Below are 16698 nucleotides of genomic sequence, written 5' to 3' on the forward strand. Positions count from 1 at the left end.
TACAAAGAAAATTAAAAGGCAGAATAGGCCTGGAGCGAGAAAAAACAAGTGGTGGAGTAGAATTAGGGTTCATACAAAGAAATGGAGAAAAGTCCTCTTCTTTTTTTCACTGAAAGCACAGGTCTGAATAATCTGCAATATTACTGAATTTGTATTAATATTACCAAATTGGTTCAGTTTAAAAATTTTTAAATTGTCTCATTTTCCATTTTTTCCTGAATTCAGTGGGGTTTGGATTTTTTTCTCCAGCAAATGTTTAAAATATTATTTTATTTGGATATTTTGCTTAAAACAAAATTCAGTTATTCATATACATTTCTTCCTCTCTCTAGTATATATAATATACATAGGTATGTGTACATAAAACACCTATACATATATGTATATATATGTGTGTATTTTTATGGTGAGGAGTAATGGAGTGGAATACAACTGTAATGAAAATCCAGTTAATCTGTGTTCATCCTGTTGGAAAGTCCTCTTTGGTTACCCTCACAGAAGATTATTTAGCAACTGTATTGAGAACACTATTTAAAGAAATGGTCATTTATATATTTATTTAAGGAATTTATCTGCTAGACTTTTTTAATATGCTAACTCTTCACCTTATTGTCCATAAATTCACAGCAAATACAATATCTTTGTTGAGGATATTATGGTCCAAGATGTGAAATTCGTCTCCTCCAACTGTAAATACCGAGACTTGCAAACTCTACTCCAAAGCACCACTGTTAAGTCTTTACCTTTGGTGGACTCACCAGGTAAGCAATGTGGAGAAACTGGTCCTTCCTGAAGACTTTCTCAGCTTAAAGCGCCAAAGAAACTAGCTTTCAAATTACTCGCTGTGAAGGAGACAGTGTGACCACTACATAAAAAAAATCATCCTAAAAATCTTCCGCTATGGATGATGTATGACAGAAGGCTGTTTCAGCTGGTCAGACAGGTAAGCTGGAGTGTGGGCAGTGAAGCAGATATAGCAGGTAAGGGAGGTGTGGGGAAAGTTTGTGGACTGAACTGTGACAAGGAGGGATTTTGCATACGTAAAGAGCCTGCTTCTGACATGGTGCTGAGGAGTGGCACAACTCAGGGATGGTGAGCTTCCCACAGCCCCACAGTGTATTAGCAGCAACTAGCAGGGCTGGTCAATGACTCCTGCATAGATCTAGATAGTATGAGTCCGAGCACTTTGAAGAGGTTGGAGGGAGGGAGGGGGCAGTGTGTGGCAGGGGACATTCAAAACCTTGAAGTGGCTTAATGGCTTCTCTGCCATGTTATGCCTGTTATGCAGAGACCATGATCCTTCTGGGGTCTGTAGAGCGATCCGAACTGCAGGCTCTCCTCCAGAGACATATAAGCCCGGAACGGCGACAGCTCCTCAACAGAGAAATGCAGCAGAAGCTGTCTGAGGCACCCTACGATGGGCACAGCAAGGGACCATGGGCAACCCTGCCAAAGCTGAAGCATGAATCTTTTGCTTATGTTGATGAGGATGAGGATACAGATGAAAAGGGAGAGGTAAGGGAGAGAAGCGGAGAGACTGCAACACAGAGACTGCTTAAGAAGCAGTAAGGCATTTTGGAGAAGCTGAGAAAGAAATGACACAGAGTGAACTTTATTTTCTCTTCTTTTTGTAACAGCTGCCTCAGCCCCCAAGTCCCACTCCCAGTTACCCAGAGGAGCCCAATGGCCCAATGAGTCCTCTTAAACAAATGCCTGAAACTTTGGAGCCACAGCACCTCCCAGGTATAGTAACTTCTGGCATGCCTCAGCCACATCCTAGCCAGCTTTTGGAAGCTTTCATGCTAACCGTGTGTACATGCCTGTGCGAGGTATTGATTTCCCAGAGACTGAGAGGAGGAGCTTTCTCTGCTGTTCCTGTATTAAAGGTACTTTGTTAATGCACCTCAACATCAGTGTAACGTACCTGGAAATATCTTCTGTTTGTGATACCTCAGAGAGCATGGCAAAAGTAGGCCCACTCAGGCTGCTCTCTCTCTGTCAGTACTCCCCACTCCATCCTTTGCCATAACATCTCCTTGGACATTTTCTGGAGATCCTGAATAGAAGGGTCCCACCTCTTGCCTCCTTCACCCCGTGAATGAATTTCCCTGGGAAAAGCAGCCTGAGAGCTAAACATCTGTACTTGTTTTTTGAGTAGCTTAGGCTGTTGCTCAGCCATCTCCAAAACTGAACAGCTCCTCCCTTGGACACACATCCCTTTGGTTCAGCTACATTAATACGATGGACAAATACTGATGTATTGTGTTCTTTGTGTGCCACGCCAGCCTATATTAGCTTTGCTTCCAAGGCTCATTTCTCGTTCATATATCATGTATATTTGATGCAGGATGGCAGGGGTTTTTTTTTCCCCCTTTATGTGTCTTGAAATATGTTGAGAGTGAGTAAACACAGAGGTGTAGCCCAATCTTGAGAATGAATACAGAGGCTAGGGCTCTGGCTCGTGCTTTTAGGCACCCAAAGGTTAGCATATAATATAGCATATAGCACGTTCTGGTTCCTTCACACACACCACTCATGTATGACTAAACCTCTAAGGTATAGGAAAATCCACTTTATGCTTACAGGGCAGTAGAGTGGTGGAACAGCCATCCACCTTCCTTACCACATCAAAAGAAGAATCATATCAAAACAAGGACAGTGTGTGAGACATTTTACATGAAGCTAGCACTGAGTGATCCAGAAGTGACAAGAGGAAGTGGAGCAGGGGTGACTTCATGAGGCTTTCCCTGCCATAATTTTTAGTTTGGCTCACAGCTGTCATTGTTTCTGACCAGCCTTCCTCCACAGTCTTGTTCACATCACAACAGCACCTGACTGTCCTGCCTGAGAGAATAATTCTGCAGTCGTCTTCATTCCCACCATTACACTGCTGGCACAATCCATGGACTCCTCAACCCTTTGTACCTGCCACATTCAGGCTGTTGATATGTTTTGTCTTTGAAGTAATTTCCAAATTCCCACTTCCCCTTTCCATACTCATCCTCCAGACCACATCCTCTCTGTGGACTGCAGAAGCCTCTAGTCACAGCAGTTCATCCCGTGTATCAGATTGTCTGCTGTGTTAGTAGTCTTGCTTCTAGTTTTTTTTTTTTTTTCTTCAGGGACACTGATATATGAATATTATCTGCAAGGGCTACTTTGTAATGGTTTGTTTCCTCTCCTTAAGGAAAAGGTATTGCATGGGAATGTTTATTCTGGCATATCCCAGATGCCATCTTACAAACTGAATGCTAGATTGTGACTGGCTCAGCCCTGTTATATACCATCTACTATGTCTCTCATGTTATTTCCCAGACTGTCTTGGGCAAGCAGATGGGCATGGGGCTTTGTATTTTTGTCTCTCACTTGTTCTTCTCTCTTATCCACGTGTTTGTTTTCATCCTTCAGGCAATTTCAGGAGTCTGGGGCAACTGATCCAGCAGCTCTTGTGCCATTACAACCGTCCACTTGAAACAGAGAGTACTGTCCAGGTTAGGGATACAGAAAGCCTAGTAGTACTCTGAAGAGGGAAGGGAATGCAATGGAAATAGAACCTACTACTCAGAGTCATTCAGCATTTGGCCAAAGCGTGGACACACTTATGGTCCTGAACTCTGACAGCATCAGTGGGGAACTCTCTCCAAGGAGAAAGGGTGTGATTACTATAAAGGAGTGTGCATCTTCCCAAAGAGCCATCTGTGCTCAGGTGTCAAGGCTACCATCGCAACTGAGTGTGGGCATCTTTTTCTCAGTGAATAACTTAATGCTGTTTTGGCTAACCTGGAATAAAGTGCAGTTCTATTCCATTTGACAAACAGTTCTGGCCAGATAAAAATGAAAAAATGCTTTTGCCTTGTGCCATGTTAGATGCCCTTGGGTATCTGACATATCTGCACAGGGTTCATGGATATCATACAGAGCCTATGGGACACCCATGCACTCTAGGGCAGTGGTTGGACCCTATGTGGGATATCTGAGAGCATCTAAAGCAGTACTAGATGACCATGTTTAAGCACCTGATTTGCTCCATCAGCATTCCATAGTCAATCTTCATTGGCAAGGGGAAGCACAGCAAGTACAGAGTACACCTTATAATGTATGAGTATAAAGAAAATCTAAACACTCAGTAATATACTATTTGGAACAAAAAGGGGACGGCATGGGGTGAGGAGGCTATGCAAATTTTTCCTTTCTGTACTCTTTGAAACTGTGGGTTCTTTGTCTGTCCTGAACAGTGTTTTCTCCTACAGGAGCCGGTGGAAGTCATTGACACAATGAGGCCAGAAGAGGTAAGACTGGATGCAGAAAAGGAGTGAGGTTAATTGGGCTTCTTTGCCCATTTCCTATCACTTGAAATACTTCCTGAACTCCAACTACCTCAGTGATTGCCACATAAAGCCATAGCTAAAGCCATTTTCTTCTTAGAGTTGCACAGTGGGCAAGTCTCACCCAATAAAAGAAGAGATGGTTCTGCTAGATGTGCTGAGTAAGGCTCTGACTAATCTAGCTTTGAAGTCAGCCCTGCTGTGAGCAGGGTTTTGGGCTAGAGACCTCGACAGGTACCCCCTCACCTAAATCCTTCTGTGGGTTTATGTTGTTCCTTAATTTTTACACAAAGGATCTATTATCTTGCAATGACAAGATGCACTCAGAAAGGAAAGCTAAGAAGTTCACTCCATCTTTAAGCAGGAAGGAACAAAACCTCACCTCAGAAAACCTCTGAGGTACTGGAGTTGCTCTGTTTCCATAGGGTCTTGGCATCTGGCAAGGAAGGGATGGGAAACCTGAGGGGTGTGATATAATAGGCAAGATGAATGATCTGCATAGGAAGGAAGAAACATTAACAGGAGAATGGGGCTAGTTTGGGTACACAAGACAGCAACACTGCTGATTACTGTAAGAGTGATTCCTCTTCTTTGCTGTGACAGATAGATGCTTGGGAACAGGAAGAGCTGAACAAGAATGTGTGCTTTGACAGCTGCCGCATAGACCCTTCCCCTTTCCAACTGGTGGAGAGAACTTCCCTGCACAAGGTGGGTGCAGATGTCTCTCTGATGCATACAATGTTTTTCTCCACCCTATCTATCATTGTACGTCTAGTGTATGACTTACTTCTTCTCCTTGTCTTCACCTACAAGTACTATTACCAGCTACTTCCACATCCAGCTACAGAAGACAGCTTGTTCCTATAACCTTCTGTGTGTACGGCCAATCTCCTGCAAAATGAAAGGCTACATGATAAGAAGTCTGAGTGCATTTATTAAAATAGCTTTTGGACACCACATAGGATTTTCCAGGCACTACATTAACAGAAGACTGTATGCCTCGCTCCTGGGGGCATTACACTGAGATTTACACTCTGCTTTGTCAGTGTGCAGCACTGGAATGAGTACTCCTCTCAGGGTGTTTCTCTCAGGGTATAGAGTCTGCGTCTGCATGAGAAGAGTTGCTTGAAACCATCCTATATCATAGGCTCTGCATTGAACTGAAGCACAAGGAGAGAGGAAGTTGGATCATACAACTTCTGGAGTTAGCACAGGATGACTGGGGAAAAAAGCAATCGTATATCAGGAATAAGAGAGGACTGGGCTTTCACTCAATGGAAAGGGAAAGCAGTCTACTGAAGCAAAAGTGCACAGTGCATGTTTTCATCAATATTCATTTAATGTGAATGGTCAGCATATGCCTCTCACAAAATTAATTACCGTTATCAAAGGTGTAAGATCTCAGCCTTGAGCAAAATAACAAAAGCTTAGCATATACTTAAGATGAGTTTGATGTTTTCAAACATGTTTTAGGGCTGGCTGAAGTAATCTGAAAACCACTAGCGTTTCTCTTTGAGAATATAGGGGTTACAAGAAATTATACCTGAAGACTGCAGATGGCGAAATTTTCATACCTCTCGTAAAAAAGAGCAAACAAGAAACTCTGAAATAACAGACAAGTCAACTTAACTTGGATGTACAAAAAATGCAGGAAAAAATAATCAAACTCTCTGAGGTATGCATAGTTAGAGCTAAATGTGAGACTACTGACAATGGCGAGAATATCACAGCTTATCATGATCAAATTGTATTTAACCAGTCTGATTTTCTTTTACATTAGGGTAAAATGTCTTGTTCCTGAGAAATGAGATTTTCCCTAGTTTACACTTGAACATGGCATTCAATATCTCATGTGATGTTAAAAAAAAGGCAAACACCAGCAGTGAAAGAATGACTTCATGTACAGCCACACGTAAAGTCCAGCTAGAGCTCAGCTTAAAGAACTTGGAGGTTGGACATACCCCACAGATGGGCACTGAGAATGCTGGAAGTTTTAGAAAGCCTGATCTATGAAGAACAGTAAAATAATGGGGTATATTTAGGCTGAAGAAAAGAAGACTGACAGCAGTGTGATATCTGTCCTTTTAAGAAGGCTTTGTAAGAGAAAGGGAATAACTTGTTCTCAGTGTTCCCACTGCACTGGATAAGCAGCAACAAGCTTAAGTTTTGACAGGAGAAATTCTCGAACAAGAAAAGAGAAATCTGCTAGTGTTAAAGAAAGCACTGGATGAAATAACCTAAGCAGGTTCTGACTTTGCATAGTACTATATGATAGTTTACTTTCTAGCACCAAAATTAAATAGGACCTGCATAAGTCCCCAGATACACAGGGTATTGCATGTGAATCTCTGTTTGCCAGATGCAGAATGGGAGTGACCTTGAGAATGTGCTCTCCATCATCAACACACTCCCAACTACGGCTCCACAGCAGAAGGACCAAAGGGTAGTATTTGCTGGCTACAAAAGGGGGAAGCGAAGAGATAGTTTCTCACTGGGATGACTGCAGACTTGTGTGCTTTTGTGATTCCCATTTCTAAATCCCAACTCCCAGCTCAAGCAACAAGTATCATGTTAACAGCTTCCAAGGTCCCTGACATGGTCTTTTGTGGTTTTGCTCATAGACACATACATTGTTCTCATTACTGGGCCTCAGCCATGCCTATGTAACCAGTATGGGGAAGCTGAGGGGAGTGTTGGCTTTGGAAGAGGTAAGTACAGATCCTTTCATCTCCTCCTAATCAACTGTGGATCATTGCAATGACTTACAGGTGTTGGAGGATCCAGCTGGGAATATATATAACTGTAATTGCTGAATACTGAGTCAACCCTTTGGAAGCCACGTAGAGGAATGGATGACTGTATTTCAGAGGAGGCAGCAGGTCTTGTTTACAGGGATGTTAGGTGGTTCACCCTTTTCATGAACATAGGGCTTTTAACTGAGTGGCTATTACTGTCTCTGAAAGTGGTGTGGAATTTGTTATTTACTGTGGAATGAGAAATTACACTACCAGCATAAAAGATGATCTCCACAGGCCCCAGAGGTAGAGCTGTGCCTCTCTCTCTTTGTGATCCCTTTACCCTGGAGAGTAGATGAACTTCTGCTGGGTAGGCCTGGGTCAGCCTCCCTTTCATCCATTTTTTCTGAACTTTTTCTCTTCTCATAGCTTCAGAAGGCAATAGAGGGCTCCACACGCTCCGGGGTTCGCCTCCGCCCACCCCTTGCCAGTTTCCGCGATACCAACCGGACTTCCATCAGCAGTGAGAAGGACAGCCAGGCCACTCAGGTGTGGAGCCGGCAGGACAACTGCACAGTGGCAGCACAGCAAGCAGCAAACTTGAGCACAGAGAGCCCACTGCCTCCCAGCTCACACTCCCCCCAGCCCTCACACTTGCATAAAGAGGGGGAAGCCCTGTGTTCTACTTATGCCACTGATACTGAGTTGGAAGAGATGGAGCTGACAGGGCCAGTTGCTGAAAACATCTCAGACATCCTCAAGGACATAAGCCTACGCTCCACTGACCTGGATGAGGATGAAGATGAGGATGAGGATGTCCCCTTATAGCTGGTGTGAGGGGAGTAGTCCATCACACTCCTCAGCTGAGCCAGTCTTCTTGTGTTTGCTCCTCAAAGAGAAGCTTTTGGATGTTCTTTGCAATCCCCACAGAGGATTGATTCAGCTGGGAGAAGGGGCATTGGACTGACCCTTTCTTCAGCTGCTTTCTTTCTGTGCAAAGACTGTTAGGCTGTTGGACTATATAGGTGTGTGCAGGAGTCAGATGTGGACTGCAAGGTGGCTAAGGGCAGGCTCATAATGCTTAGGCTTCTGCCACGTCTACGTAACATGGCAGAAGGGATTGTAACAAGACATGAATACTGCTGGACACAGTCAGCATGCTCTGCCATGTGTAAAGTGGAGAAGGAGCAGCTCTTCTCATTCTCCATTGGTGTCATCCTTCCAGTCACACCTGGCCTGCATGCACCAGTGTAAACACAGCGAGACCTCCAGCCTAGAAGCATATTGCTGCTTCTGACTACAATCCTGTCCATGTTGCTGCAGGTCCTTTTCATTAGCTCTTATCTTGCATACCCCCCAAACATTCCTATGTAGAACATTTTTCCTCTTTCTCAATTTTTACTCTGGAATTTTCCTGGATGGGGGTGCAGTTAGGAGCTTCTCCTCTGTTCTTTAGCTGAGCCGTGCCCTAAAAACAGGTGGGAAGAAAATATTCGGTCTATGTCTAATGTCTTGAATTCAGACAGGGCTCTAAGCAAAGCCCTGGAAGGGAGGAAAGCCTCTTTGTTTTCCCATCATCTCTGGAATTTTTAAATAGAATGGGAAAATCTTAAGTGGGGGCATCCTCAGTGTCGGAAGGAGAGGAGTAAAACAGCATGTGTGCACCTATATTTCAAGTAGTTGTGTTTGTCTCTGAATCACTGTTCACAATTTTTACAAAGTTATAGTCTTAAAATATAACAACTCAAAAAAATTATGGAGTGTTAGCAGGCTGCCAAGAAATACAGCAGAGGGAAGCCACATTTTCTACACTTTAAAACCAGGTTTCTCTCTGAAAACTCCTGCTCTCTTTCCTGGTAATTCTACCCTGCCTACTTTCCACATATTTCTGTATACCTCAGATCTGAGAATTCCAGCTCTCACTTTTGCCAGCTTGTCTCCCTTGTGACTAACAGCAGAGACCTCAACCCTTGTCTGCAGCATCCGTCTCTATTCCAGTTCTAAATCTGGAGCAGATCTTGATCTGTATCTTGCAAAAAGATGTCTTGTCAGTTTGTCATGCATGCAAAACCTTAGCATCCAAAGATAAGATGCTGCTTTGTTTAAGTCACTGTCCTTGTGAGGTTTTCTCAGTAAATAGGCAAAAATCAAATTCTGTGTATTCTGCAGCTTTCCTCTAACATTTTACATCTTTTTCTATTATATTTTTGATCCAAGCAGCCTACTGGGTGTGTTTCCACTTATCAGCAACACAGAAGAAATCCTGAGAATATGTTCTTGGGGGTATTCTCCCGGATGTTGGGCCACATCCTCCTTCCTGGTACTAGTAAAGCATTATTGAACTTAGAGTGACCAGTTTCACCTTAGCAGGTACTTTTCCATAAACTGTCTCAGCAGCAAGTAAAAAATATGGTTACCTCTAACCCAGTCTCCCTAGGAAAATTCCCTCCTGCCTTTAATTCCAAGGACTGACCTTGCACCAGTTCCTCTCTGATGATGCTCATGGGTGGGGGAGTCTGTGACAAGCTTCTAGTAGAGGGAAATCTCCCCAGCTAATCTCTTGAAGAGGGAGAGATTTATTTTTGTTGTCTGGAATTCAGAGCCCACCAGGTCTGTATTGTCTTTCACACGTGAATCCCCTCTATAAGCTAACTGGGGACAGCCTTTCCCTGCCAAAGTGATCTTCAGTCCTCCGAGAGTCACCCTGTCCTTGTGAGAAGACAGTGGTGATCCAAGGGCAAGTCTCTTGTGCGCACCAGCTGCTTGCCTCCACCAGAGGGTTGTGGCACATTTCTGGCTGCCAGGCATTAGCACACGGCCTCCCTGCTACCTTTGTGTCACCTTCCCCTACCTACAGAGAAGAGGCAAAAAAACTGCTATTTTTTTCTCAGAGAACTGTGATAGTCCGTTAAATAAGCAGAGGATGAAGGACATTCCTTTTAAAAACCCATAAATGTGCGGTGAGTGGCAACACTCTGAAACCAAATCTGATCTGAGGGTCCACACACCCTCAGGAAGGACAAGTTTCTCCAAGTCAGCCCCGGCCTTACTACTGGCAGGTACAGACTTACATTTTGCAGCTTATTGAAATGCTTGAACTGAGGCAGATGAGACAAGAAGAAACTTTGAGGCTGGGGTCAATACATGTCCCCCTCCTCTCTCCCGAATACAGATACATATTTTGCTCCAGTCCCACACTTCTCCTACGGTGTGTTACAGAAGAACTGGGATCTGACTGGCTGAGAAAACAGATGGAGTCTAAATCAAAGCCAGAGAGTGTGTGAGTCATGACAGACAGATTGTGAGCTGGGGGAGATTGAGCTGGAACAAAAATGATACACAGGGGGAGGCTTGGGGAGCTCAGAGTAAGACACAAGCTAACCTGGAAAGTTTCTTGAGGTTTGTCAGCTGAGGGTACAAGAGCACACACGTGTGCGCACACATGCCCACACATGTATCTCTCCATTCCCATTGCCTTTAGCTGTCCCAGAGTTACCATGAGGAGCTGGACTGCTCCCTGTAGGGAAGCAGAAAGGTGGATGTTACTTCTGCTCTTTGGAGGCATTACTCAAGATCCATCCCAGGTATGCCCCCACCTTTTGAGCAGAAGCAGCATTCATCTGCACCATTTTCTCACCTGGGAAAAAGTATGCATACATGAATGTGTATAGGGAGCCAGGAGGGGACAAAAACATACTGCAAAGATGGTTTGCAATGGCCGAAAATGTTTCCACTTCCATTTTACCAATAAAATCTTCACTACGCTGATGCCAAATACTTTAGTAGGTGTGAAATGTGGAGTAAACTGACACTGAACCTTTGTCAAGAGAACTCTAAGCTTGCACCCTCTCAGGCAATACCAGGATGGCCCATCAAAGTTTAAACTTGAAACCTTTGTCCGGCAAACAAAGCCACACTGATCTGTCACTCTAAAACCTGCATCTGTCATCCTATCCAGGTAGCACAGACTTGGCTACCTATATACAAAAATAATTTTTTTCCCCAACCCAAAATATCCCCAGAATTTGTATCAGCACCGAGGCCTTCCTATTCAGCTAGAAAGTCAAATCTCAGATCTGCCCCAAAAAATCCAAGCACAAGCCTTGAGAAACAAGAAGCTCTGAGGCTGGTTTGAACCACAGAAGCTTGCTTTTCTCCTAAATAGCATGTGCAGTTGCTTAGAATCATTGTTTTGGGCAGAGATTCATGTCACACCAAGCTTGTCACTACCACTCAAAGCACTAAAATAGAGCTCATCTTGTTCAGCATTTTCAACTCCAAGCACCTGCTGAACTACATTTGGTACCCAACATACAAGGAAATACTCTGAGAAGAACACGATAACGAAAAAATCTCCAACAGAGCAGAAAATTCTGAGAAAACACCACCACCACCAAAAAAACCCTAAAAAAATCCTTTGACCTTGTATCTTCAAGATAAATGTAGTCTTAATCTCAGATAATTGCCAGTTTACTGATATTCATTTAATGAAGGGAAGAAGTTATCTATTGAATTTTAATCTAGCAAAAAGTTGAACTCATCCTTTTACATGTCATTTAAACATGAAAGCAGAAGTCTCATTTTTAAACTCACCAATATAAAGAAGTGAAAAAATAAGGAAGACTTAACATTGACAAGATGACAGATAGGGCTTTGGGTAGTTATGAAAAGGCTAAGAGACTTGCTCATGATTCGGATGAAGGAGAAAACACATGGAAATGGACTACTGGACAACCAGAAAAATTTGCCTGGACAATGTAACTTTTTTTGGTTGGCAAATTATTTCAGACTAAAAAAAATCTAGTGTGTTAACCCTATGGACAAAACCAGTTAGTACAAGCAGGAATACAGAGAGCGCCAGAATCAAAAGTTCATAAAAAATAACTTTCCCCCCTCTCCCCAGTTATGCAAACACTGTATAGAAGTGTGTGTTTTGTGGCCAAAGAGTACAAGACAGGGCAATAACCAGCTGAGCAAGTAAAGATCCCTCTTTGCCAAATTAGTCCAATCCCAGGAAGGGCGTAATTAAAAACACAGTATTAAAAATACTGTCACAACAAGCACTATGTTGTTCATGGCCACATAAACAAGGATCTGGGCACAGCTCCCATAACAATTTAATCAACACTGAAGACCCATAATTAATATTTCCACACAAAAGCCATGCCTGAGCATTAGTATTCTCAAATAGAGAAAAACATTTTTTTTTATCTTAAGTCATGTGATGCAAAACTTTTTAAGGCTTTATTTGTGGCAGGCAAGCTTAAACTGGTCCTGACTGTAAACCACAGGCTCGCACTGTGTGCCTCCCCCATACTGGACAGACAACCCTGTGCACGTTTCCACACACAAACACACACCTCACCTTTTTCAAATCATGGGTGTGCAATAGTAGATATCTCTGCAATTGGGTTGCCTGTGCTTTGAGCCACATCTCCCCCTCCCTCAGCTTGCTGGAAGTCACTAATACCTGATGCAGCCTCACAGTGCTAAAGACACTACTGTGGACATTGCTGGGATTAGTGTGCTAGCTAAATGAAGCCAGTCTCAGCCAAACCCATTACTAGTTCAAGCACTGGCCTTTCAAATGAGCATTTGCTCACATCCCAGCAGTTTTGGTGTGCTGCTTGTGCAAACATCTTGTGCTCCATAGTAAAACCAGTTACTGAAACATATTTAGCCAACTTGAAGGATTGCACCTGATATAGAAGACAAAGTATGTTGAGGAAAAGCCTAGCAGCAAATTTATAAAGGAAACAAAACAAATTCATAAAGGAAATGTAGAGAAATGAAAATGTGAATTGGCTGCTTTATATGAACAACAATCTAAAAGCTGCTAATATCTGGCTATTTACTAAATAGCTACTTACTTAGTTTGAAGAACAGAAAGTAAAAATACAAGACTACTAAGATATGTTCGGAATTAAAGTCACACAAACTCAAGGTAGAAGCTTTTCAGTTTTTCCACACAGAAACAAGTGCAAAAGACAGTAACGGAAGGTTTATGAGGAATATATTTGCCAAAAAATATTCATCCGCTTTTTTCTCCCCCTCAAACTTCTATAGTGCACTTCAGCAAATGGGCTGTTAAAAGAAATGGGAGCTGTGAGATGGTTGGATTATGACCAAAGATGTCACAAAATCTTATGCTTAAATAAAATTTGCAGTTTCTCTGGCACACAAGATACAAACTCTCTGAGGGACTGTATAGAAAATACCCTTGCAGCTGGCAAAGTGCAGAGCCAGTGAGGTGTGCAGCAAGAATGGTCTTATGCCCTTTTTATTTACTGTTTTCATTAATGACAAAAAAGGAAGTAACATATGAGAGCTTGTAAGACAGTAACATGAGAGAAACATATGGCAGATTTGCCATCTAGTCTCAACAGAGAAATAAGCAGAAAGTGGAGATCAGAGATTGGGGCAGATACCACGGAATGAGGTTCACATTGACGCTAAGCAGCTAAATCAGAGGAGATGTACTGAACTGAAGGATAAATCTAGACTAGTATGATGGTAAAAGAGTTCTGTTAGGTGAAGCACTCAGCAGCTGGACACCATCTTGTAGCATAATGTAAAAATAAGACAAAAAGACATTTTTCCTATGCAGAGGTATGACTTCCAGGCTCAGAGACATGTTATTCTCCCAGGGACTCAAGTCTTAAACATATGTGGAATAACTGATTTCATTTGACACACTACAAACTACAATTAAAAAAAAATAGTGACAATTTAGAGGGGGAAAAAAAAACCAAACCCAAAACCAAAAAAAGCTCAGGAGCAAGTACTAGGGGACTTACAGGCTTGACAAAAAAAACCAAAAAACCTAAAGAAGTTAAATATGTGTGTTTTCTGTAAGTCACAATTAATTATATGAACATAATTATGCAGACATACATTCCAAGGGGTGTGTGGGAATCTATCCAGAGGCAAAGGCAGGTAAACTAGAAGGGAGCAGATTAACTTCAAATAGAACACAGAAAGCAAAGACCAGCTGAATAGCCCTGATTGTGAAATATACCATGCCTTAAGCAGGGCAAGTGACACTGCTTAGCCCCTGTAAGAACCAGTGGAAAAGTGCAAGTAAGCATCTTCACAAGGAAATAGGTATCTTTCATGTCTAGAACTTAAAATTCTCATATGGTAAACAAAGCGCTACTGGATCTGGCCTAATGTCCTAAATCAGAAGCAGATGATAGAACAATGTTGGAAATGCAGAGATGCTCCTTTCCCTCTGGGTCAACCAATTCCCCAACCTGTTATGAGGACAGCAGGCTGAGAAGCGCTGATTTAAAACTGAAATGTGAAACAGGAGTCTTGCTACCCAGCATCGGTGCCTTTTACAACCCTAGCATCAGACTCCTCTTTGAGTTCTAATTTGCTGTTGTGAAACTTCTGTCCAACTCCATACCAGATGTGCCTGCATGTCACCAGTATCAGGACAAGACTTACATGTATCATCCAGAAAATGCTGTTTCAGTGGAACAGGAAAACTCACTCTATGCTAAACTAGAGGGTCCTGTTGATGTGACGCTGTCTATCATCAAATCTGCAACAATGGCCTGGGATTTGTGTCATGGTAGTCACAGGTGCACACAAGATTTTAGCCCTGTATAGTCGAACATGTGATGTTCTTATCTTCTTAATGACAAATAGTGTATCATATATTTCCTACTCTGGGATGCTTCTCCAGGCCACTGTGGATCCTTTTCAATGTCCTCCATCAGACTACCTCATCGAGACCCATCCCCTCTTCCTAGGATCCTCCTTCCTCAGACGCAACTCCCCTGGAACCAGTCCCACAGAAATAAAACACTTCCACCAGCCAGGATGGCAAGACCACATTCTGTTTAATAACAACTCCATAAAGGACTGTACATGCTATTTTGAGCTACCTCCCCTCCTTTACTGTGGTTGCTGCCACATACAGGCATGGAGGTGTATAGTGCCATATAGTTTCCTAAGTCTATATGTAGTGTGTGTACATGTATGTATGTGGTTGTACATGTATGTATTTATATATATCTTTGTAGAAGTGTTATCTCATAAGTCACATTATCAAAACATGCGAAGTATATCAAACAAAAATTTTCAGGCAAACATGTTTTGGAGCTGGAAGACCAAAGGCAATTCAGACTCATTTTAGTTATTATGGACTAGTGTGGGACAAGGTAAGGATGAAAGCTTTCAACAGTGGGTCCCTTTCCCTTTTTGTTTTACTTCCATTCAGTACTTTCCCCCCAAACATCAATGCACCTCTGTAAACACTAGCTTGAAAGAATACATATAATCACCATGCAGCCTCCCCCTACAGAAAATGTGTACAGGCTTGGGGGAAGTTCTTTAAAATTGCTTTGCAGCAACCTCCGTTGTCCCATATGCTTATGCTAAAGCAGTTTCAGATACTGCGAATACAACATTTGAAGACCCAAGCCTTTAGTTACTTTTAAACATGCTTCAGGAATCCATTCTGCATGCCACCCCTGAGACTCCCATCCACCACCCTTGTACCTCCCAAACCCTGTCTGTACCCTCCCATATCTGAAAAGAGCTGAAACAAGAGAAATCCTGTTCCCTGTAAAATTACTTTTGAGTTCCAATTTTATAGTGTAAGGATTCCCAGAGACCTCCAATCATGCACAACATCCACAAATCAGAGAAGAAAAATTGAAGACAAACAAGAATATATACCTGCAAAAGAGCTTTTGGCTTGCTACATTGCTCATACATGCAGTATCTGAAAAGAAGGGAAGTCCACCTGTACTTGCCTCATGGGAGCTTGGCAGAGCTCTGGAAAAGGTTTATTAACCTTTTGGCCTCTAACTCATTACTGGATTTCCATGCCCAATGAAAACGAATCCAGAAGGCCAGTGAATTTGGACTAGATGCCTTTATCTTATTAGAAGTAAATCTTGGTGCATGGTCTTGTCTCCATAACAGACAAAAGCCTTTTTAGATGTTTTTGTCTTGCTAGCATGGATATTTGATCCCTTATGGGGAAGCAAAAACAAGACTAGGTTTCAGAGGGCATTTAAAATGTCCCCAGTCAAAGGAGATGAGGAAGATCCTTAGCAGCATTCTTTCCACAGAACGCTGCAACCCCTCTCTTCCTAGAAGACAGCAGCTACTACTCATCAGTAGGTAAGTCCTGCCCATGGCAGGGGGGTTGGAACTAGATGATCTCTAAGGTCCCTTCTAACCCAAACCATTCTATCATTCTGTGATATCTGCACTGAGAACATTCTTGAACAAGCCTCTAGAGTTTTAGTAAACATATTCTTTCTCAGAGAGTCCTGGCTTGACTAAATTTTTCCTCTTCCACAAACGTGTATCTGCACTGGAAAAATACATCACATTTTTTTTTGTGCAGACCAACACTGACAATCATAGAGCTGCTCTTGATTTCCAGAGAAAAGATAACACTTTGTTCTGCCTATGCTGGGGAAAAACATTCGTGCAAGGATGCAAATAGACCCTAATCTTCTAAGTGCAGGTCTTCCAAGTCCATTTGTTAACAAATTTGTCTTCCTCCCTACCTCAGTCAATTCATGAAGCTGGCTGTGCTGCTGAGAGAGCATAGTGTCCCCAACAGTCTTGCCCAGGCTCCATGACACGTTCTGAGACAGAGAGACATTGGTCTG

General features: G+C 42.6%; 1 protein-coding gene across 1 annotated transcript in view; it reads left to right on the forward strand.

The window, feature by feature from the left end:
• CLCN1 (chloride voltage-gated channel 1) overlaps positions 1-7888 on the forward strand; it is a 47206-nt gene extending 39318 nt beyond the window's left edge. The window contains exons 17-24 of the mRNA XM_075709906.1: positions 628-761; positions 1289-1515; positions 1638-1743; positions 3409-3491; positions 4251-4289; positions 4929-5033; positions 6947-7033; positions 7490-7888. Coding sequence (XP_075566021.1) covers positions 628-761; positions 1289-1515; positions 1638-1743; positions 3409-3491; positions 4251-4289; positions 4929-5033; positions 6947-7033; positions 7490-7888 — 1180 coding nt within the window. The remainder of the gene's footprint in view (positions 1-627; positions 762-1288; positions 1516-1637; positions 1744-3408; positions 3492-4250; positions 4290-4928; positions 5034-6946; positions 7034-7489) is intronic.
• Positions 7889-16698: the final 8810 nt, after the last annotated feature.

The sequence above is a fragment of the Pelecanus crispus genome, chromosome 1 (genome assembly GCF_030463565.1).
Source record: "Pelecanus crispus isolate bPelCri1 chromosome 1, bPelCri1.pri, whole genome shotgun sequence".
Taxonomy (NCBI): Eukaryota; Metazoa; Chordata; class Aves; order Pelecaniformes; family Pelecanidae; genus Pelecanus; species Pelecanus crispus.